The sequence below is a fragment of the Lissotriton vulgaris genome, chromosome 10, assembly GCF_964263255.1.
Source record: "Lissotriton vulgaris chromosome 10, aLisVul1.2, whole genome shotgun sequence".
Taxonomy (NCBI): Eukaryota; Metazoa; Chordata; class Amphibia; order Caudata; family Salamandridae; genus Lissotriton; species Lissotriton vulgaris.
Window position 1 is genome coordinate 237498949 of NC_141698.1, and position 24388 is coordinate 237523336.

A 24388-nucleotide genomic window follows, 5' to 3' on the forward strand; every position below is an offset into this window, starting at 1 on the left:
AGAAGTGAGTTCCAGACAATAACCATACTGGATAAGTTGTCTTACCCACTTGTCTGTTGTGATGGAATTCAAGACAGGTAGGAACTGTGAGAGGCGTCCCCCGACAGGAGTGGGATGATCGGAGGGAAGTGCAGGGAAGTCACTGTTTGTTATTAGGGGAGCTGGGGTGTTATTACCCCTGCCTCTGCCCTTGTTGTGGTTCCCCCTGTAACCTACTCTAGTGTATCCTCTGGAAAAGGAGTCCTGGTTGGGACTTTTGTAGGATGAGGACGGGTGTTCTATTGTATTTGTTTTGGAGCATGCTCAATAGAAGGAACGCTGAAAGGAGCCTCTGTTAGAAGGTGACTGAGGAGCTCCCATCGACTTGGCAGTCTCGGTGTCCTTTTTTATCTTTACCAAATATGTGTCCACTGCAGGGCCAAAGAGGTGCTCCTGGTCAAAAGGTTGATTAAGGATCGTATTTTGTACCTCTTGTTTAAAACCAGATACCCTGAGCCAGGCATGTCTGCGTAGAAAAACACTGGTATTTACTGCACGGGACACAGTGTCTGCTGCGTCGAGCGTGCATTTTATGGATGTATTAGTGATTAGGTTACCTTCCTGTATAAGGTCATTGACTTAGTCCTTATATTGTGGAGGTAGATGTTGAATTAGCTTTTCTAGCTCATCATAGTGAGCCCCGTCATACCTTGCCAGAAGGGCTCGTGTGTTGGCTATTTTCCATGAGTTTGCAGCTCGAGACGCTATGCGTTTGCCTGATGCGTCTAATAATTTAGATTCTTTATCAGGAGGTGCTGTGTCACCTGACCCTGGAGAGGTTGCTCTTTTGCGTTCAATGGCTACAATCAGGGAATCTAAAGGTAGTTGACCCTTGATGTATATGGGGTGAGTGGGAGCTGCCTTGTATTTCTTACCTATTCTGGGGTTAAGAACACTAGCTCACCTCAGGGGCGTGTCTAAGAAGACCTTCAAGCATTGGCAAAACATGCACAGATTTTTGTGGCTGGTCAAAGGTTTCTAGAAGGAGATATATATTTTGTAGAATGGCCCATCTCCAAATGTTCTGTGCGAGCTGTTTTTGTATGTAATACATGGCTGTCATGTTGTCAGTCCAGATCAAGACAGCTTTGTTCTGTACCTGGAATGTTTTGAGTGCTAAGAATATTGCTAGCAGCTCTAGATGGTTGATATGGAACAATTTTTGTTGACTGTTCCATTGTCCTTGAGTTGTATGATGTAGGAGATGAGCTCCCCATCCTGTAAGGGATGCGTCTGCTGTGAGCACTAGCTGTGGAACAGGTTCGAGGAACGGCCGCCCTTTTGTCAAGTTTTTGGTGTTCCATCACTGCAGAGAGCGATGTGTGCGGCTGTCTACCAACACCAGGTCTGTCAGTTGACCTTGAAAATTACAAAAAACAATTTGATGGACAGAATGTAGATCAATGTCTTACATTCACCCCAGTACAAGGATCTGGGCCTAAATCCATCGTTTTTTGCACTCCACACCACCCTGGGTCAGATAATGGCTTTATGCAAATCAGCTCTGACCCTGTGCCCCATGGGAACAGTCCAGTCCGAACTACAACAGCCATATCTTTCCCAGACCGGAATCAAGCATCCGAGGACCGGACCGGTTTCGAGGTAACACCTCTCATCAGCCCGGCTAGCTTGACTCCAGTGGTGTGGAGGCTCTGGGACCCACGTCTGAGCTACCCCAGTACACTCAGGGAGAAAATTACAAAAAACAATTTGATGGACAGAATGTAGATCAATGTCTTACATTCACCCCAGTACAAGGATCTGGGCCTAAATCCATCGTTTTTTGCACTCCACACCACCCTGGGTCAGATAATGGCTTTATGCAAATCAGCTCTGACCCTGTGCCCCATGGGAACAGTCCAGTCCGAACTACACAGCCATATCTTTCCCAGACCGGAATCAAGCATCCGAGGACCGGACCGGTTTCGAGGTAACACCTCTCATCAGCCCGGCTAGCTTGACTCCAGTGGTGTGGAGGCTCTGGGACCCACGTCTGAGCTACCCCAGTACACTCAGGGAGAAAATTACAAAAAACAATTTGATGGACAGAATGTAGATCAATGTCTTACATTCACCCCAGTACAAGGATCTGGGCCTAAATCCATCGTTTTTTGCACTCCACACCACCCTGGGTCAGATAATGGCTTTATGCAAATCAGCTCTGACCCTGTGCCCCATGGGAACAGTCCAGTCCGAACTACAACAGCCATATCTTTCCCAGACCGGAATCAAGCATCCGAGGACCGGACCGGTTTCGCGGTAACACCTCTCATCAGCCCGGCTAGCTTGACTCCAGTGGTGTGGAGGCTCTGGGACCCACGTCTGAGCTACCCCAGTACACTCAGGGAGAAAATTACAAAAAACAATTTGATGGACAGAATGTAGATCAATGTCTTACATTCACCCCAGTACAAGGATCTGGGCCTAAATCCATCGTTTTTTGCACTCCACACCACCCTGGGTCAGATAATGGCTTTAATGCAAATCAGCTCTGACCCTGTGCCCCATGGGAACAGTCCAGTCCGAACTACAACAGCCATATCTTTCCCAGACCGGAATCAAGCATCCGAGGACCGGACCGGTTTCGAGGTAACACCTCTCATCAGCCCGGCTAGCTTGACTCCAGTGGTGTGGAGGCTCTGGGACCCACGTCTGAGCTACCCCAGTACACTCAGGGAGAAAATTACAAAAAACATTTTGATGGACAGAATGTAGATCAATGTCTTACATTCACCCCAGTACAAGGATCTGGGCCTAAATCCATCGTGTTTTGCACTCCACACCACCCTGGGTCAGATAATGGCTTTATGCAAATCAGCTCTGACCCTGTGCCCCATGGGAACAGTCCAGTCCGAACTACAACAGCCATATCTTTCCCAGACCGGAATCAAGCATACGAGGACCGGACCGGTTTCGAGGTAACACCTCTCATCAGCCCGGCTAGCTTGACTCCAGTGGTGTCGAGGCTCTGGGACCCACGTCTGAGCTACCCCAGTACACTCAGGGAGAAAATTACAAAAAACAATTTGATGGACAGAATGTAGATCAATGTCTTACATTCACCCCAGTACAAGGATCTGGGCCTAAATCCATCGTTTTTTGCACTCCACACCACCCTGGGTCAGATAATGGCTTTATGCAAATCAGCTCTGACCCTGTGCCCCATGGAAACAGTCCAGTCCGAACTACAACAGCCATATCTTTCCCAGACCGGAATCAAGCATCCGAGGACCGGACCGGTTTCGAGGTAACACCTCTCATCAGCCCGGCTAGCTTGACTCCAGTGGTGTGGAGGCTCTGGGACCCACGTCTGAGCTACCCCAGTACACTCAGGGAGAAAATTACAAAAAACAATTTGATGGACAGAATGTAGATCAATGTCTTACATTCACCCCAGTACAAGGATCTGGGCCTAAATCCATCGTTTTTTGCACTCCACACCACCCTGGGTCAGATAATGGCTTTAAGCAAATCAGCTCTGACCCTGTGCCCCATGGGAACAGTCCAGTCCGAACTACAACAGCCATATCTTTCCCAGACCGGAATCAAGCATCCGAGGACCGGACCGGTTTCGAGGTAACACCTCTCATCAGCCCGGCTAGCTTGACTCCAGTGGTGTGGAGGCTCTGGGACCCACGTCTGAGCTACCCCAGTACACTCAGGGAGAAAATTACAAAAAACAATTTGATGGACAGAATGTAGATCAATGTCTTACATTCACCCCAGTACAAGGATCTGGGCCTAAATCCATCGTTTTTTGCACTCCACACCACCCTGGGTCAGATAATGGCTTTATGCAAATCAGCTCTGACCCTGTGCCCCATGGGAACAGTCCAGTCCGAACTACAACAGCCATATCTTTCCCAGACCGGAATCAAGCATCCGAGGACCGGACCGGTTTCGAGGTAACACCTCTCATCAGCCCGGCTAGCTTGACTCCAGTGGTGTGGAGGCTCTGGGACCCACGTCTGAGCTACCCCAGTACACTCAGGGAGAAAATTACAAAAAACAATTTGATGGACAGAATGTAGATCAATGTCTTACATTCACCCCAGTACAAGGATCTGGGCCTAAATCCATCGTTTTTTGCACTCCACACCACCCTGGGTCAGATAATGGCTTTATGCAAATCAGCTCTGACCCTGTGCCCCATGGGAACAGTCCAGTCCGAACTACACAGCCATATCTTTCCCAGACCGGAATCAAGCATCCGAGGACCGGACCGGTTTCGAGGTAACACCTCTCATCAGCCCGGCTAGCTTGACTCCAGTGGTGTGGAGGCTCTGGGACCCACGTCTGAGCTACCCCAGTACACTCAGGGAGAAAATTACAAAAAACAATTTGATAGACAGAATGTAGATCAATGTCTTACATTCACCCCAGTACAAGGATCTGGGCCTAAATCCATCGTTTTTTGCACTCCACACCACCCTGGGTCAGATAATGGCTTTATGCAAATCAGCTCTGACCCTGTGCCCCATGGGAACAGTCCAGTCCGAACTACAACAGCCATATCTTTCCCAGACCGGAATCAAGCATCCGAGGACCGGACCGGTTTCGCGGTAACACCTCTCATCAGCCCGGCTAGCTTGACTCCAGTGGTGTGGAGGCTCTGGGACCCACGTCTGAGCTACACCAGTACACTCAGGGAGAAAATTACAAAAAACAATTTGATGGACAGAATGTAGATCAATGTCTTACATTCACCCCAGTACAAGGATCTGGGCCTAAATCCATCGTTTTTTGCACTCCACACCACCCTGGGTCAGATAATGGCTTTAATGCAAATCAGCTCTGACCCTGTGCCCCATGGGAACAGTCCAGTCCGAACTACAACAGCCATATCTTTCCCAGACCGGAATCAAGCATCCGAGGACCGGACCGGTTTCGAGGTAACACCTCTCATCAGCCCGGCTAGCTTGACTCCAGTGGTGTGGAGGCTCTGGGACCCACGTCTGAGCTACCCCAGTACACTCAGGGAGAAAATTACAAAAAACATTTTGATGGACAGAATGTAGATCAATGTCTTACATTCACCCCAGTACAAGGATCTGGGCCTAAATCCATCGTGTTTTGCACTCCACACCACCCTGGGTCAGATAATGGCTTTATGCAAATCAGCTCTGACCCTGTGCCCCATGGGAACAGTCCAGTCCGAACTACAACAGCCATATCTTTCCCAGACCGGAATCAAGCATACGAGGACCGGACCGGTTTCGAGGTAACACCTCTCATCAGCCCGGCTAGCTTGACTCCAGTGGTGTCGAGGCTCTGGGACCCACGTCTGAGCTACCCCAGTACACTCAGGGAGAAAATTACAAAAAACAATTTGATGGACAGAATGTAGATCAATGTCTTACATTCACCCCAGTACAAGGATCTGGGCCTAAATCCATCGTTTTTTGCACTCCACACCACCCTGGGTCAGATAATGGCTTTATGCAAATCAGCTCTGACCCTGTGCCCCATGGAAACAGTCCAGTCCGAACTACAACAGCCATATCTTTCCCAGACCGGAATCAAGCATCCGAGGACCGGACCGGTTTCGAGGTAACACCTCTCATCAGCCCGGCTAGCTTGACTCCAGTGGTGTGGAGGCTCTGGGACCCACGTCTGAGCTACCCCAGTACACTCAGGGAGAAAATTACAAAAAACAATTTGATGGACAGAATGTAGATCAATGTCTTACATTCACCCCAGTACAAGGATCTGGGCCTAAATCCATCGTTTTTTGCACTCCACACCACCCTGGGTCAGATAATGGCTTTAAGCAAATCAGCTCTGACCCTGTGCCCCATGGGAACAGTCCAGTCCGAACTACAACAGCCATATCTTTCCCAGACCGGAATCAAGCATCCGAGGACCGGACCGGTTTCGAGGTAACACCTCTCATCAGCCCGGCTAGCTTGACTCCAGTGGTGTGGAGGCTCTGGGACCCACGTCTGAGCTACCCCAGTACACTCAGGGAGAAAATTACAAAAAACAATTTGATGGACAGAATGTAGATCAATGTCTTACATTCACCCCAGTACAAGGATCTGGGCCTAAATCCATCGTTTTTTGCACTCCACCCCACCCTGGGTCAGATAATGGCTTTATGCAAATCAGTTGACCTTGAGCCTGGTTCCACTGCTGTGCTAGACATTCCTGTAACAGACGCATTTGTAGTCTTCCATATGGTATTATGAAGATGCAAGATGCCATCATGCCGATTAGTCTCATGAACACTCTGGCTTGCAGAGATTGTTGCTGTTGAAAAACTGTGACTAAGGTTTGAATGCTCTGTATCCTTGCTGGACTGGGATATGCTAGAGCTGTAGACGTGTTTATTGTAGCCCCTAGATACTGATGTATGTGAGAGGGTTGCAGGTGCGACTTGGTGTAGGTGATGGTGAACCCTAAGTCGTGCAATGTTTGAATTGTCTGGTGTGTGTGTTGGGCACACTGATTGAATGACTTGGCTTTTATGAGCCAATCGTCTAGCTAAGGGAAGACATGTATTTGTTGTCTCCTGAGATGTGCTGCTACTACTGCTAGGCACTTTGTAAATACTCGAGGTGCCGTTGTCACCCCGAATGGAAGGACTTTGAACTGATAATGTTGTCCTTCCAGCACAAACCTTAGATACTTCCTGTGAGCAGGATGTATAGGAATGTGGAAGTAGGTGTCCTTTAGATCTAGTGTTGTAAGGATATCGCCTTGTTGCAACAGTGGGAGCACTACTTGTGAAGTGATCATATGAAAATGATCTGATATGTAATGATTGAGGGGCCTGAGGTCGAGAATTGGTCTTAGTGTCCGTCTTTCTTGGGAATTAGAAAGTACAGCGAGTAAACCCATTTTCCTTGTTCTTATAAAGGAACTATTTGTATTGCGTCCTTTTGTAGAAGTGACAGTACTTCTTGTTTGAGCAGAGTAAGGTGTTCTGTAGACATTGGACGCTGCCTGGGTGGTATGTGTGAAGGTGTTGCTGTAAGTTCTAGGCAGTAGCCATACTGGATAATCTGTCGTACCCATCTGTCTGTTGTGATGGAGTTCCAGACAGGCAGGAATTGCGTTAATGTGCCCACCCACAGGAGTGGAATGCTGTTGGGGGAGCAGAGGGAAGTCACTGTTTTGTGGCGGAAGAGGTTTGATTACTGTTACCCGACCTCTTCCTTTATTGGTATTACCTCTATATCCTCCTCTAAAATATCCTTTGCTAGAGGATGTTTGTGTGTTAGATGTGAAGGATGTTGTATTGTCTGCACCTGTTTGTTTGGAGCCCACTCTATAGAAGGAGCGACGAAAGGAACCTCTAGTTTGTGTGGACTGTAAAGCTCCCATAGATTTGGCAGTGTCCGTATCCTTCTTCATTTTTTCAAGTGCTGTGCCTACTTCTGGACCAAAAAATTGGTTTTGATTAAAGGGTTGATTTAAAATGGTAGTTTGCACTTCCTGTTTAAACCCTGAAATGCATAGCCACGCATGTCTTCTAAGTACGACACTAGTATTTACAGCTCTAGATGCAGTATCTTCTACATCTAATGTGCACTTGATTGAGGCATTAGAAATAAGCTTGCCTTCTTGTATAATATCAGTTGCCTGTGCCTTATATTGGTCAGGTAGATGTTCTAGCAGTTTCTCTAACTGATCATAATGAGCCCTATCATATCGTGAAAGGAGGGCTTGTGTATTAGCTATACGCCATATGTTGGTTGCTTGCGCAGCTATTCTTTTGCCTGAGGCATCACCTGAAGTTTGTGAGTTTGCTCTCTTCCTAGCATTTGACACAACTAGTGAGTCTAATGGTAGTTATCCTTTAATGTAGGCTGGATCTGCAGTTGCAAGCCTATATTTTTTCTCAATTCTAGGATTTAAAATTCTAGTACGTACAGGGTCTTTAAAAATTTCTGGAGCATGTTTGATGACCCCTTTGATCATAGGAAGAATTTGAACAGACCTCTGTGATTGTTCAAATGTGTCTAATAGAAAATCTTCCTCTGCCTCGTTGAATGCATAGTGATCCCATGGTAAATGGCAGCTCTGTTCAATAGGTGCCCAAAACCAATGTTATCTTCTGGGTGGAGAAGGTTTTGATGGGTATGACTGTGGATCAGGAATGTCTGGTATATCCTGTGGGTTTGGGTACTCCCAGTCTGTATCATCTGTAGGGTATGGGAAAGGCTCATCTGTGTCTATCCCTGTTCCTAAAGTATACTCATCATCATTTTGAGGTGAGTGTGAAGATAAAAGAGGAGAATGTGAAGGAGACATCTGTGGTGAATTGTTAAGAGGAGCAGGAGATGAAGGAGAAGGAAGTATAGGTGAAGAAGGGTGCATAGGGGATGTGGCAGAGTCCTTCTTCTTGGCAGTAACCACAGGTGTGGATGTTTCATCTGCCTTTCTCTTCTTGTGTGGTGTAGTGGACACCTGACTTGTCTTTGGGTCAATGTAGATCTTCTTTTGCAGAGGATCTGGCTGGAAGAGTTCTTATCCTTGTGGAACCTTTGTCGGCGTCGATTTTTTCGGTACCGGACGAGCTTCTTGCTTATCTTTAGCCTTAGGAGTTGTTACAGTGTCCTTTGGCGTAGTTTTCGACACCGAAGTTGTTGTTTCGGTGTCGTAGGCTGTTTCGAGGTCTTGGACACGTCGGAATCAGGCCTTGTCTGTTTCGGCACCGAAGACGATGCCTTCGGAGTGGAAGCTGGTCTTGTCGGCTTCGAGGCGTCGGACGCTGGCTTCGTACCCTTGTCTTTAGAAGTCGCCGGTTTCGGAGCCGAGACTTCTTTCGGTTTCGGTGCCAAGAGAGCTGGTGGAATCGGCAAGTGCGACTTGCTAGGTACCGAGGTACTGGAAGGCTTAGTTAGTTTCTTCTTAGCCGGGCTCGATAGCGGGGCTGTTGAAGTGGTTTTTCGGTCGCGACTGGGCTCCGGAGGCGGAGTGTTGACCTTTGCCTTCGATCTGGGTGCTGTGTGTGGTGCAGGGGCAGTAGTACCCACGCGCTGACCCGATGGTATGGAGTCATCTGAGTCGTCTGCCTCTGATACGATCTGGAGATCATCAGAATCTTCTTCAGGAACGAGCGGAACCTCCTCGTCTAAGATATCCACCGGTTCCGAAGCTGATCTCTGCATGTCGTGTCGACGGGCCCTCCGATCTCTGATGGTTTTCTTGGATTGAAAGGACACGCAGGCTGTACAGCTGGATTTGTCGTGTTCTGGCGAGAAGCACAGATTGCAGACCTCGTGGTGGTCACTGTGTTGAAACTTTGCTCCACTCCCGGGGCATTTCTTGAACGGCGTCCATTCCATGAGGTGTAGGCCTCACGGCGTGGATAGGCCCAAAGGCCTGCGTCGACGACCGGAATCGAGCTGATGGAGTCGAAACGATGTTAGTCCATGTCGAAAGTAGTTTGGTAAGTTTTTAGGAAGTTTTTGTGCTTCGAAGTGCTTGAAAAGTCTATTTCTAGCCGGAGCGGAAAACTTTCATCCAAACCCAATGGCGGAAAAAAACAATCTAAGGATGGAGCCGATGTCCATGCGCACTGTCGTCCAAGGGAGGAGTCACCTATCTCGTGACTAAAAAGACTTCTTCCAAGACGACAACAACATGCAATCATCCGAGCCCAACACCAGGTGGCGATCTAATGCTAAGTTTACAATCTGCAGCTCATATGCCTCGAACATATCATTTACCAATTCCAAAATACCGAATTTTACCGATTCAGTATTTTAGAATCAGTAAATGATATGTAGCTAATAATTCGGTACATTTTACTGAATCTGTAAAATTTGGTAAATACCGATTCGGTATTTACCGATTCGGTATTCCCCAATTATTCCTATGGGCCTGGAGGCGGAGGTACATACCGAATCGGTAATAGGGGGTAGACTTACAAGGGTGGCAGGGTGGCACATTGACACCCTGTTGCACCCCTGTATAGTGCATGGGTGCACATGTAGCACACATTCGTGCCCTAAGGGCATGTATGTCTGCCACATGGCGCAGTTGAAAAAAGCACAAAATTGCTTTTTTTAAGGTTTTCGATATTTACCACCAACTTGTAGTTGGTGGTAAATAACGAATCCTTACAAGTGAAAAGCACTCACTTGAGTACTCCCGACATTAAGGATTCGGTAATTTACCGAATCGGTATTTAAGAATTCGGTAAATTACCGAATCCTTAAATTAGGCCCCTACATCTCAAATGCCTAATACAGGTCGGTAACGGCCGAAATTCGGTAATTTCGGCCGTTACCAACCGGTATTAGGCTTCCTACATCTGGGCCCAAATAAATAAAGAAACCTTACAGATCTTGCGCCAGTAAATATTAATGCAGGTAGGAGGTTGAGAGACTTCTGACAAGGGTTCAGCTTCTGAAAACTACTGCCTCACATTGCAGTATAGCAGTGCTCATATACGATATTAAAAGATAAAAAAGACTCAGGGTGCCCAGTCAATCCAGCTGCATTTCAGCAAGTACTGGTTCTGAGTGTCCCACTTAGAGCTGGTGGCTACACGTTCTGTTCTGTCCTGCTTTGGTTGAAGTGTGGGAATTGCAGAGTAACACACAACAAGACTTTATGTCCAATGCACAAGCATGAGCAATATCTTTAATCCTACGGTGCCTCTCCTCAGTCTCAGTTTTAACAAAACATCACACTCCGAAATATTTTCAGGGTTGTCAAGTATGGTACTGTTCTACACAATTATTGTAGAGCAGGTGGTTTCCGTATGCTTACCTCTGACTCGGTCTTGCAAACTCACCTTTGAACAGTCTGTGACGCCACCAGAAAGGACATGAGGTCACCTGCTGAAATCTCGTTTCCAGCCATCATCGACCCACCAGCAAAGATGGTGCCCAGCACAATGCCTGATAAAAACAATCAGGAAGGCGGACATGAGAAAATGCTTTGCTTCCTCCTTGCATTCAATAATAGAAACATTTTTATTTTTCAAAACATCCAGGGCTGTATAACATTACAGGGGCATTTTCATTGTAAGTGCCAGGCGCAACTTTCAAAAGGTGCACCCGGCACAAACAATGAAAATGTGCTGTATTAATATGAATGTGCTGCCCCCTTGGGGCAGCGCATTCATGTGATAAACAGGCGCGCCAGGCGCAAACAGGGACAGTGCAGCCTATTACATGGAATGAACTGTCCCAGGGCAGCCACAAACTTGTGCTGCCTGGGGGAGCGCATTCCTGTGAGAAACAGCGCGGCTGCTTTGAAACTGCTCCGTTTTTTCACAGTGCCTGCACAGCACTTTACAAAGGGGATTAGAGATCCCCTTGCAGACGGGTTCATGAGTGACTGCACCTGCCTGCAAGGTGATGTCTGGGGTGATTTTTAGGACCCCTTTCCCCCTCTCCAGAGGGTTGCCATCAGGGAGCACACAGACAGTGTGCCACCTTTTAGGTGGAGGTCGGTCAGTGCCCCTCCTAAGAGCTTCTTTGCCTCCGAGCCCGTGTCTTTTTTTTGTTGAAAATTTCTTTATTTGCAAGTTAGGTCACTGCATATAATATAGACATTCGCACAGTATTTCTCCGCATCGTGACACATATTTCAGTATACATTTCAATTATTAACATTTTCCGTTTTCTGCTTTCAATAACGTCCCAACTCCCCTATTCCCTCCCTGCTCCCTCCCCCCCCCCGGCACTTATCATTCCACATAACAGCATTACGTTGGTTTTGCGTCAATATGTACAGTAATATCGGTATTCTGTAGGGGTACCGGTCCCCGGTTACACCATATATGCATATCAGATCGTTCCCAGTGTGTCTGCATCTCAGCTCCCGTGTATATTCGGTCATGGGCGTAGTATCCCCCTGCGATAGATGATAGACACAGACTAGTCCTCTTGGTCTTGTACGCCTTGTTCGAATACTATGAGTAGGGCGTTCCATTCCATTGAGATGGGATGTTTCCTGAGGCCTCTACGTCCTTCCCTGCCTAGTTCCTGTCCCTCGGCCTTGCCCCACCTGACCACCTCCCCGCTCCAGGTCCCTATGTCTGGCGGCCTTGCCGATTTCCATCTCATCGCCACTGACCTCTTCGCCATTAGTAATGCCAGATCCACAAATCTGGATTCCACACTTCTCTTTTTCTCTTTGTGTCCTATCCCCAGCATGCAATAAGAGGCGGATGTGTAGGGTCTATCCGGTGCTATATCATTCAGTATGTGATGTATCGTACCCCAGTAGTGTCCCAGCTTAGAGCATTCCCAGAACATGTGTAACATGCCTGCGTCTTCCTGCCGGCATCTGGGGCAAGTATCGGACGCATTCGGGAACATTATGTGAATCCTGTGAGCAGTCAAGTATGCCCTGTGTATAATCATCAATTGTATAAATTTAAACCTGGGGTTCCGAGACACTTTCTTCGGCAATCTCAATACCAGGTCCCATTCTTTGACGCTCAACGCCACCCTTAGATCCTCCTCCCATCTCAATTTCAGGGGTAGTAGGGGGTCCGCCCTGCCCTCCCGTATCCCAGCAGTCAACCATTTTGTCAAGTTTCCGTCCGCCCCCACGAGGTACTGCATAGTGATCAGCGTGTTGGTGGAAGGCTCCACCCCGTCCCCCGCCCAATGGGTGCCTATGTAGTGTGTCAGTTGTGCATGCTGCAAAAAGAGCGCCCTTGGCGCCTGGTGAAGCCTGGCGAATTCCTCATACGGCAGTAGCCTGTTATCCGAGAAGAAATCCCCGATTTGTGTTATCCCCGCCTCCTGCCACACCCGCAGTCTTCTTTCCGTCATCGGGCCTGTCCCCAGCGTGATGCCCAACAGTGGTATCGAGGGTGCATAATTCGACCGCCCATTTGTATACCTGACCGCCCTCTTCCAGTACGTGAGGGCCAGTTTGAGTAGGGGTGGAGTCGTCGCCGGTGCCTTGGCCCCTGGCAGTAACAGCCGATGTATGACCCCCGGAGTCTATCGTCCTCTGTCATGTTCAGTTCGTGTAAATTGCGGCCAGCTAACCAGTAAGCTAGCCATTGCAGTTGACACGCACAGCTGTAAGCGAACAAATCAGGCACTCCCAAGCCGCCCCTATCCGTGGGTAGTTGCAGCTGGGTCATGCTTATGCGTCCCCTGCCCTTCCCCCAGATTAGGTCGAGTAATAAAGTGTTAAGTTTCTTAAAATAAGGCATAGGGATAGAGACTGGTAGATTCGTAAAGAAGTACAGTAGACGCGGCAGTACCACCATTTTTGATATAGCCACCCTCCCTGCCACCGATAGCGGTAAAGTAGTCCAAAATTGTACCCGTGCAGTTAGGTTAGTCAGTGCTCGCCCTAGGTTCCCGCCCAGCAGGTCCTGTGGTTGTCGGTATATCTGGATACCCAAGTACTTAAATGTTACAGGCGCCACCTGGAAACAGTGCGGCGGAAACTGGACTTGTGTTCCCGCCACCGGGCCCCGAAAGCCAAACCCATATGACTTTGTCTCGTTGATAGCGAGACCCGATAACTCGCGGAAGATCTCAAAGACCTGCGGCAGTGGTGTCACTGGGTTATTTATGTCTTTTAGGAACAGTAGTATGTTGTCGGCATACGCCGAAATGACATGATGGGTGTTGAGCCTAGTAATCCCCACCGCAGCCGCCATAGTTCGGACTTTCAGCATTAGGGGCTCCAGGGCGATTATAAACAGCAGTGGCGAGAGAGGGCACCCCTGCCATGTGCCTCTCGCTATGTCTATCCGATCAGAGATACAGTTGTTGGTCCGAACCCGTGCCGTAGGCTTCCGGTACAACAGAGATACCCAGGCTATAAATCCGGCGGGTAACCCAAATTTGGTCATGGCCGCGAACATGTAGTCCCATCTGAGTGTATCAAATGGTTGTCGTAGGTCCAGCGAGATACAACCCTCGGTGTCACTTCCCCCTGCAGTCGGAGACATGAGTTGGTTGAGCCTCCGCAAATTTAGCGCCGTGCTCCTGTTCGGTATGAACCCGCATTGATCGGGGTGTACCATTTCTGGGATGTGTTGAGACAGGCGCACCGCTAGTATCTTACTGAGTATTTTGGAGTCAGTGTTCAAAAGTGACAGTGGTCTGTAGTTGTCAAGTCGCAAAGCATCCCTTCCCGGTTTCTGAAGGGAGACAATTAGGGCTTGCAGTGTCGTGTCCGGCAGGCCACTGCTCTTCAGTGCCTCGTTATATACCTCATGAAGGCGGGGGGCCAGCAGGTCTATGTATGTTAAGTAAAACTCCGCAGGGAGTCCATCTGTCCCGGGTGCCTTGTTTCTGGGCAGAGCCCTAATTGCCATTCTAATTTCCGCCACCGTAATGGGTTTCGCCAGCTCCTCGCTATGCGCCGCACTCAGTTGAGGAACGCATACGTCGGAGAAGAAGTCCTCCAATGCCGGTTCTTTGAGTGGAGGGTGTGGGCCGTACAATTCAGCGTAGTAACGCCGGAACGTCGTGTTGATTTCCCGCTGCCCCTGCATTAATTCCCCTGAGGGATCCTGAATCTCCATGATAGGGGTGGCTGCCGGTGCGTCCCTGGTCAGGCGCGCCAATTGCGCACCCGCCCTGTCCGCCTGTGCGTGTTGTCGTGTGGTGTATTCCCTATAGTCTAGAACCCTCAACTCTTCTAGAAGTTCCGCATACTGTATATTAGCCTCCTGTAGTTGCGTGAGGGCGCCGCCCGTGCCTGCGGCCTCGGTTTCTAGTGCCGCTAAACTGCTCTCTATCTCTCGCAGTCTCCTCAGCACCTGGTGTTTGATGCCTACTTTGGTGCCCATGGCCACCCCGCGAATGGTCGCCTTGAAAGCGTCCCACTCGACCTTCCTGGAGCTTGCCGTACCCGTGTTTTCTGTGAAGTAAGTGTGCGGTAGCATCTGAAAGGGTGGACGTAAGTATTGAGTCTTCTAAGAGGCTTGGGGACAATCGCCACGTCGGTATGGGGGTGGGTATTCTTCCCCATGTCAGGGACAATTCCACCGGGTTGTGGTCCGAGAGTGTCTTCCCCATATGTCCTACTTGCACAATTGCAGGCGTGTCTTGGAGCAAAAGATGCGATCTATCCTGGTGTGGAGGTTGTGCGGTGGGGAGTAGAATGTGTATTCCCTGTGCGATGTATGAAGTGCCCGCCATGCGTCAACTAGGTCCCACCCCTCAGCCCAACGTGCCAATGCCTCCGCCTGTCTTCTACTCTCAGCTGCATGTAGAGGGGGATGAGATATGTCGAGCGTGAGATCTAGTACCGCATTGCAGTCTCCACCTATAATCCAATAATACTCCACCCAATCCGTTAGTGCCCTACCTAATTCCGCAAAGAACTGCGATTGTTCCACGTTCGGGGCATACAAGCAGCCAAGCACTACACACACACCATTCAGCAATCCCTTAGCAAGCACGTAGCGGCCTTCCCTGTCTATCTTAGATTCAATGAGCTTAAACGGGACTGTGTTATTAATCCAAATGGCTGCCCCCCGGGAAAATGCAGAGTACTTAGTGGCGAAGAGCTGGCCCTTCCATTTCCATAGCATTTTGGCCCCCTTTGATTCATTCAAGTGCGTCTCCTGCAGGTATGCTATGTGCACCCGCCGCCTATGCAATTGTGCCAGAACTCTGTGTCTTTTGTGTACTGAGCCCAGTGCCCGTATTTTCCAAGTGCAGACCACATAATCATTAGGGGACGTCATTACCCCGGATGTCCTCAAAATGTTCGAGCCCGTGTCTTTAATACGGTGGGGGCGCAGAGGCAAAGGATTGCCAGGTTTGCAAATGAGGGAATGCCCTCTGAAGGTAGCGCCGGCACTTTAAGAGCTCCGGCTTTATTGGTATTACAGAAGGGGGATGCACAAGCGTCTCTGGCTCCTTCTGTAATGCTCAAAGTGCCCCGGGGGCACGCAAAGTGGGCACAAATGCCTGTTGCGCCCCCTGGGCACTTTCATAATATGGCCACTGGTTTTCAGCAACAGGGGTAGATTTGCCATTTTTAGCAAAGGCTCCCAATGAGTTTGTGAACTTAGCCTTCTTCAGTACTCAAAGGTGAATCCACCCAAGCTAATGCAAACAATGCTGCATGATTTAGCAGGCTGTACCAGTAATGACTAGAGGGACTTCGAACTAGAATCCAACCTAGAATCAGGATTCAATAAGGTTGACAATAGTTACTATAAACCACGGTTGTCATAAGCAATGAACAGGGATTCATAGAAACAAACTGGCTACATTCTGGAGGGCTTTCAACATGCAAAGAATGAGCAGAAAAGTAGGTTCTCTCAAGTTCCTGTGTGTGTGGTTGTTTTGGCATTCCTGACCCCATCTTTGAACTCCTGGTGCATCCAGAACAGTAAACGAGCTCATGGCAGAAAGTACGAGCCCAGACTCAAGTTGTGTCATGTTTCCCACCTCTATAGGCACAGATTTACCTCAAGTGCACGAATTACAGGGAATGTACTGGTGCTAATGCTTTTCTGCTTTCATCATCGAAATCATGCTGCTTCTTCAACACACAGTGACAAGAGGTAGCAAGTCATCAATGATCTTCTGACATGGGAAGTGTCTTGTATGACACGTATGCTGTCGTCCGAGCTTCTTATTAATAGCCCAGAGCCTCTCAGTATCTCACACAAAGCTTCTGCTATCTGTTGTGAGATAAACATCACCACTTATTCAGAGATCACGAAAACCGGGAAGTTAGATACGTGAATGCATCATACTGCTTTCAAACTCAACTGTAGGAAAATGGGGAGTCGTTGGGTGTTTCTTCAGCTGATCAGTGCTGTGAATCTCTCTTTAACCTTAAAAGAGCTCATTCCACAGCTTCGGGCCAGCACCAGCAGTGCCAGTCCTCTTGGACCCTGACAATGTCACCATCCACCTGCGGCCAGGCTGGCCCTTAGCCTGGGGTGTGTTAGATGATGATCCTAGCCCAGTGTGCTGGCCCACCACCATGTGACATATAGCAGTTGTAAAGATACAACACGTGCACAGTCCTTATCTTTTGCACCTACCCCTGCCCATGCAGGTCTTTCTGGCAGGACAGCCCACGCTGGAGTACAGAGGCCTGGGAGTAACTGAGGGGCAAAAAAATCAAAGAGGCTGAGTGAAGAGATGTAAGAGTAGAATCATCCTCCTATACAGACCTTAATTAAACAAAGGAATTCTACCACTTTTCAATATATCCTTCCTTGTGTTGGAAGCCATAATGAAGGTGGTGGGAAAATTGTGTTTAAACCTAAGGAATTGTCATGGGAAACACTATGTGTTTTTAAAATACCCCTCACACACTAAGAATCCCTTAGTGTCATGCTTCTTCATGGGGGTCTTCCCGTCCCTCTACGGGGCAGGCATGCTGCAACCTACAGAGATGTGAGAGCACCTGATAAAGTGAACAAGGCAAAATGGTAAGTAGCCTTAAAAAGCCTGAGGGCAGTAAAATCAGAGATAGTGTCCAGGGGAAAAGGGTGGGACCCCCGTCGATTTAGTAATTGTTTCACAGGCTGTGGGGAATACTTGCTACGAGAAAACTGAGTGACCTGGCGGGAAAACATTGTTCCTTTTAAGGACAGTGAGCTCCACTTTTGTAATACCTTTCCAAGAGCACATCCTCAATGATGAAGCCGCCAAGTAGGAGACTCCTTAGCCTTGGCACATGATGTGTTTTCAATGAAGCTGGAGGCAATAAGGGAAATAGCCTTTTGATAGTTTCTAGGAGGAGAAAAAATTATCCTCTGCTATAGTAAATGTAAGTATACCTGATGGCTTTTGGACATGCTTCTGAGTAGCATTGTAAAGCATTTGGCTGATCAATATAGGATAATTCTAAATAGTCTCATTAGAATATTTATGTGTGACTACGTCATTCTCGGTTTCACTGAATTCAAATAACTACTACACGTTGGACAGAAAAATAGTGAGGGTGACGTTAAGGTGGGAAACGAGAGAAAGATGTGGGGTGGAGCATGTCTGAGTGGCAATAGGGTATCAGACTGGATGAGGTGCAAGCGTGTACGTGAGAAGGGTAGATAATAACGTCATAGATATGATGCCATGTAAGTGTGGAAAGTGGATGAGAAGAAGTGTACGATGAGTGAGTGAGGGTGGACATGATAGGTGTGGATAGAACAGAGACAACGGTGGTTAGGGGGAAACTGGGGATATGGTGAGAGTATGAATCGGAAATGTGTGTGAACAGGTTGTGAATGTCAGTGTGTGTGTGTATATGATTGGCTCAGATAGAGAAAGGCTGATGACGAGTGAGTAGGTGGAAAAAATAGTTCATTGGCAGAGAGGAAGAATGACTGAGATGAGGTTGTGAGATCAAATGATTATTCAAAATTAAGCTGGGCTCTCTCCAAATGAATTCAACAATTCTGAGTAAAGGTGAGTGTTGTTTTGTGACATACAGCATTAGCTTATGAAGTACATTTTAATTTTCACTTTGCTGAAATTGGTGAAGCCTTTATATTTTGTTATGGGGCTACCGGTACTGGCTTTGCAGTCACTGACTCCTGGAACAAAAGCTTACAGCCTGATTTAGATCTCAATGGGCGGGTTACTCCGTCACAACGAGGACGAATATCCCGCTCACCAAAAATATAAATCAATCCCATTATATCCTATGGGATTTATATTTCAGCGGACGGGATATCCGTCACCATTCTGACGGAGGAACCCGTCCGCCAAGATCTAAGTCAGGCCCATAGTTTGCAATAAATGTTAGTAGGAATGTTTTGCTTTATGGTTGGGTATATTTGCTATGGACAACTATGTCAGAATGCTAACATGATTGAGACTGAATAAGTATTGGGTTAGGGTTATTAATATAGAAAATTAATAGAAGTGGAATAGGTGAGGTGCAGTGTTGGAGCAGATGCTTGAAAGTGAACAGAATGTTTGTAAAAAATATATTTTGATTGAAAAGAAAAACACCATCCCCATCAAGTTTGTCCATTCGTCCCTCTACAATACCATCATATACTCACCTGAGATCTCCTCTTCTTTGATCTTTCAAATTTGTTTTCTCTTTAGATGCCATCGAATTAATGACTAATTTGCAATAGTGTGGAGATTTGACACTAAACACACAAATCAGGGAAACCCTAACAATGAAGGTGAAGAGGAACGCTGTACTCACAGTTCAGGGTGACATTGGAGAGTCCTTGGAAGACTGCGATGCCCACTCCCAGCACTTCGTTTGCCTGGCAAGATTTATCCACTTCGGCCGAGTAAAGCCTCGAGAAAAAAAGAGAAACGTCAGGAACAGGGGTCACATCCCATTGTTTTATGGTCTGGCTTGACAGAGTAGCTGTTGCAATACAATTATGGGTCCATCACTAGAGATGAGCTTTGGCTCTGCCCTCAAGTTGGGAGCCAGGCGTACATGGTTTGATTGGACAGAAGTTGTGTGCTTCCACATTTAAAGTGATTGCCGTTCACACAGTTGTGATCATTTTATTTATCCAGCAGCCTGCGCTTCAACTGTCAGGCATACACATATGACATTGTAATGCTATAAAAGTATTTTAGATAGCTAGAGAATTAAGGAGTTTTTTTTCTCTTGCAGCGGCACAGATGGGAGCAGGGTAGTTATTAACTTTCATGGGTGTTTAGGTGTGGCTTGATAGTACAACTGTCACCTGACCTATTAATGTACACCAATATTATTCTACAGTTCTTGGCTTCCACACAAAGACATATCCTTTCCCGTGCTATCTACTTACAATGCTTCATTTAACCATACAACATTCCTTCAAAGTCAAACTTACTTTCATAGCCAGTGCTTGTTGTAATGTACGTTGTCCCAATCCAACAGGACAGCTGTAATTGTGTTCGTTAATCCCGGTCGCCAACAGGTTACTCAGCCTATCACATGAAGAAAAGGCCTATTTGACATGTTCGGTGTGTGGGTGTGGAACAGACTAGTTCTCAGTGGGCATGTGTTTACTTCAGTATAACTACCAATGTGAGCAAAAACGTACAGCCCTCCACTTACTAGGTTTAGCACAAATCAACATGAGGGATTCATCAGCTAGGTGTGGTGCGCAAGATATAATACAGCTTTCTATGATGTACTCAACCTGTCAATATACTTTAGCATTAAACTCTGCACCATTTCAAAATCCCTATTGTGGGGAGCAGGATATTTCTATTGTGGCCCTAGGGTTTTTTACTGTTGCACTACAGGATTTCTTGATAGTTGATCTAGATCTAGCCTGTTGAAAACTACAAAGGCTTCAAACTTACTGGGAAATGCTCATGAATAGCCTGGCAGCAGTATTAAATGTGAGAAAATATGATATTTTGTATGGAGGTTAAAAAGAAAGTTTGCATTGCTGATCTACCATTTGCAATGTTCTTTTAACTCTTTATTACAAATATAAAAAAATAAAATGTAAATGTACAAATCAAGTCCACTTCTACTTTACGTTCTCCCCAGGTTTGCCAGTAATTGGCTTCTCCATCAATCAACCAATCAGGATTTATAAAGTGCTGCTCATCACCTGATAGGGTATCCAGGTGCTTGCAGGCCCTGTGGGCTTATTAGAACAGCCAGGTCTTGAAGGCTATTCGGAATTCCAGAAGTGAGGTGATGGTCCGGAGTTGCATGGGGAGGTTGTTCCAAGTCTTTGCAGCGATTTGGGAGACAGAGCGTCCTCCAATTCTGCTTAGGTAGATACTTGGAGTAAAGCAAGTTAAAGGGAGGCTGAACAATGGTTAGCGGAAGTTCAGGTGGTGGTTAATATAGGCGGGTCCATGGTTGTATAGAGCCTTGTGTGCGTGGGTCGGCAGCTTGAATTGACATCTCATCTGTACAGGGAGCCAGTGGAGTTTCCTGAGATGGGGTGTGATGTGGGTTCATTGGAGAAGGCCAAGGATGATTCTGGCTGCGGCATTCTTCATGGTCTGAATTCTCAGTAGAAGGTGTGAATGGATTCCTACGTAGAGGACATTGCTGTAGTCCGGTCAGTTGGTGATGATGGCTTGTGTCATGGTACATCTCGTGTGTAGGGGTAGCCACTTCTAAGATTTAAGTTGAGTTGGGGAAAGTACCTACTTATATGAAAAGAGCATTCAGATTCTGTAGGAAAGTACCCATTTTTGACATGGTCACCCCCACTTTGTGCCTGGTATTTGATTCAATTTTGACAGACATGCACTGGGTTCTTGTTATCCAGTTCCCCAGTGCCAGATCTCTTTTCCTACTAACTGTACAATTGTTGCCCCCATTGGCAATTTCTTTAACAACACACGTATGTCCCAAGCAACTGCCACCCTAAGGGACACCTCACAGCACTCATGCAAACTGCCATTGCAGGCTGTGTGACATGGTGCAGAGAAAAGTGAAGAGACAACATGGCACACAGGAGGTGTGCCATGCCTGCAGACACTGCATGTAATATAAGTAAGTCATTCCTACAGCCTTAAGGCAGGGTGCATTATATTATACATGAGGGTATAAGCAGAAATCCCCTTGTGATGTCCATGTAGATTCTTGGACATTGCCAGTGAACAGGGATACCATCTTGAGAATATGTACTGAGCACTGGTGATTACGAGTTCCCCAGCTATATGATGGCTTCACTGAAACTAAATATATTTGGTATCAAACATCTCGTATTATTAAGCCCACATTGATTCTAGTGATGTATTTGACTAGTGATGACCTTAGAGGTGCCCCCTGAAAACCCATCTTCCTCTAGTGTACTGATTGATTGGTGTAGACCAGCCTGCCACCACAGGCAGGTTTATGACCCCTGCAGGTGAGAGCCCATGCTTTCTGAGGTCAGAAACAATGCCTGCTCTGGCCGGAGGTGTTGTCACCTCCTCCAAACCGGATGGCTAAGTAATTAAAATGTCAAGGAAGAAGGCTTCAGAGGCCTCTGCCGCCTTTCATATGTGATCCATGCTTCGCCCCTTAATAGAGGAAATGCCACCCCGTGCCCCCGGCCTATTTGGTAGCAGGACTGGCAGGACAATTAGCTAGTCAGGAGGCATTTTCCTCATCAGGGCAGTTCCAACCCGAAGGTGGGATACCGGATGTTAACACGAAAATAAGAATTCCATCACTTTGGTTTTTGGTGGAATTATGCTCACTGCATCAGGGTTATGCCCAATTCCCACAGGAAGTGGTCATATAGAGGTGTAGGCACCCTGAAGGTAAGTAGCCTATTGGCTACTACCTGTCACTACCCACTTAACACCCTAAATTGAGTATTCTGGTGGCCCCTCTGATGCCAGCGCTTAGATTTTAAGGACCTAGAAGCAGACAACAAGGAAGAGAAGCTACTACAAGAATGAAAGACTTAATGGGGACTTTTGGTGCCAGACCCTGCCTCCTGCACTAGTTTTGACAATCGTGAAGAAACCGACTCATCCTGCAGTTGAAACTGTACCAAGACCCCCAGTAGACTGTCAGCTCTTCACAAATTGACAGCAGTATCCCTTGGAGTAGAGGAGCTACTCCCCTGCAGTCCACAGGCATCGAAACAGCAGAGTCCAGTTTACCATACTGCTGCTCGCTAGTTGTACCGATAAAGCAGCCACTCAGGAAGAGATCAGCATTCTCTGGATGGTCAGATCCGTCTCTCCACCAAGTGAGAAGACGCCAGGACCATCCGGAGACATACAGCACCACTACCAGGGGTACTTGACCCCTTGCAACAACCAAGGCCTGTTTAAGTCCAGTTGGGGCTTCAACAGCCCTCCTGCCGTCATTTTTGCATCCTCAAAGGGCGAGATAGACAACTGCCAGGTCCTTTGTTGCACCAGCCCAGTTGACCAAACCCCTCTGCACCTGAGCGTCCCATCCCAGGGTAAAGAGAACCAATAGTGCTGCCTTACTTCCAGGACCCTTGAGAATCAAGCTCCCCCATTGAGAGCTACCGACCTGTCCCCAAGTCCCTACCAACCTGACCAGCATCTCTGCACCCAGATGCCCAAGGGCAGGTTAACTCTAACCGCTGATAGTACTTTGAATCTTACTCTCCTACCACCTTTAGTCCTGAAGGGGACCCCTGGAAACCTACTGCAAGTCCTGTATACCCTATGCTTTTTTCTCCCATAGGAAAGCATTACGCGTAAAAATGCATTCAAGTGACAATTTTGCTTATTTATGAAATTCAATATTTAAAAAAATACTTACCTGATAAAGTTCTTGGTATCAAAATTTAAATAAAAATATGATGTATTTTTCTAAATTGAACTCAGATTTATTATTTGAGTGTGTCTCCCATTTATTGCCTCTGTGAGTACATAAATGCTTACCACTACAATCTGATTAGCCTAAACTGATCGCCCACACTACCCCAAAAGTGAGCATTTATTGTTTTTATTTTTGCCTCTATAAACCAAAAAGGGTTACCTGGACTCTCTGCACACACAAAGTGTACCTCGTTTTGGTACACTGTATAGAGAGCCAGCTTTCTACATTGGTAGCAGCAGTGGGATACATGACTGTGCATGCGGATATCACTTGGTCAACAGGTGACTCCATGAAGTAAATCCACAATTGGCATTAGTTAAAGGATTATTTTGGCAATTTTGTTGATTTTTCAAAATGTGCTAATTTGAACTGTAAGGGCCTTTAGCTAACTCCCCTGGTCTAATTCATTCGAATTTAAAAGTTATCCTAGATAATTAGGCTTTAAAAACAAAGCATTATAATTTTTTTTTTATTCCTAAAAAGGTCCCAACTGATCTAATACCATGTTCTGAGACAGGTTACTAAACAGGTGCTCAACCTGGCTCCTTTCAAGAAACTTAAACTGACCCAACCAGGCCCGGACTGGCCATAGCGGGCACCGGGCAATCCCCCGGTGCGCCGCACAGGTGGGGGCCGGTTTTGGGCCCCTGGGGGCCGGTTTTGTTACAGGGCCGTTTTTGCAGCATAGCTGCAAAATCGGCCCTGTAACAAAACTGCAGAAAAACAGCCCGACAAAGTGCTCAGCCGCCCCCCTCGCCGGAGTGGGGAGGGGGGGGGGGGGCTGCCTAGCACTTTGCCAGGGCCGGTTGTGGTTCCCAGTCCGGCCCTGCTTAAGGACCTCTGTAAAGCATGGAACCTTGCCATGGGATCTAAATCTACTATAGCACATCTACAAAACCTTTTTTTGCTGAGCATGATAGAGCCATGGCAATGAATGGAAGCCCCAATGGTTCAGTGGATAGAAAGGTCAGTGAGTATGACTAGTCCTCAGATTCCCCTGCTGACAGCACTCCTACTGGGAGTACGCTGGTAGTAACCCAGATGATATAGAAAAGGAAGATCCTGATCTTCTAAAACTAGCTAGGATAATAGCTCTGGAGGCTAAAATCAAAGCGATAGAAAAAGAAAGAGCTGAGATGGTAATAGGACCCATCTCTGGTGGAGGCAAAATCTCAAATATGGAGAAAGATTAAGCGTTTAG

At 47.3% G+C, this 24388-nt stretch overlaps 1 protein-coding gene across 1 annotated transcript in view; it reads right to left on the reverse strand.

Annotated features, from left to right (window-relative positions):
* The window catches only part of ABCB8 (ATP binding cassette subfamily B member 8), a 512951-nt gene that overhangs the window by 196443 nt on the left and 292120 nt on the right, over nt 1–24388 (reverse strand). The window contains exons 8-9 of the mRNA XM_086940923.1: nt 19120–19217; nt 10790–10895 (exon numbers count right to left, since the gene is read on the reverse strand). Of these exons, the coding sequence (XP_086797049.1) occupies nt 10790–10895; nt 19120–19217 (204 nt within the window). The remainder of the gene's footprint in view (nt 1–10789; nt 10896–19119; nt 19218–24388) is intronic.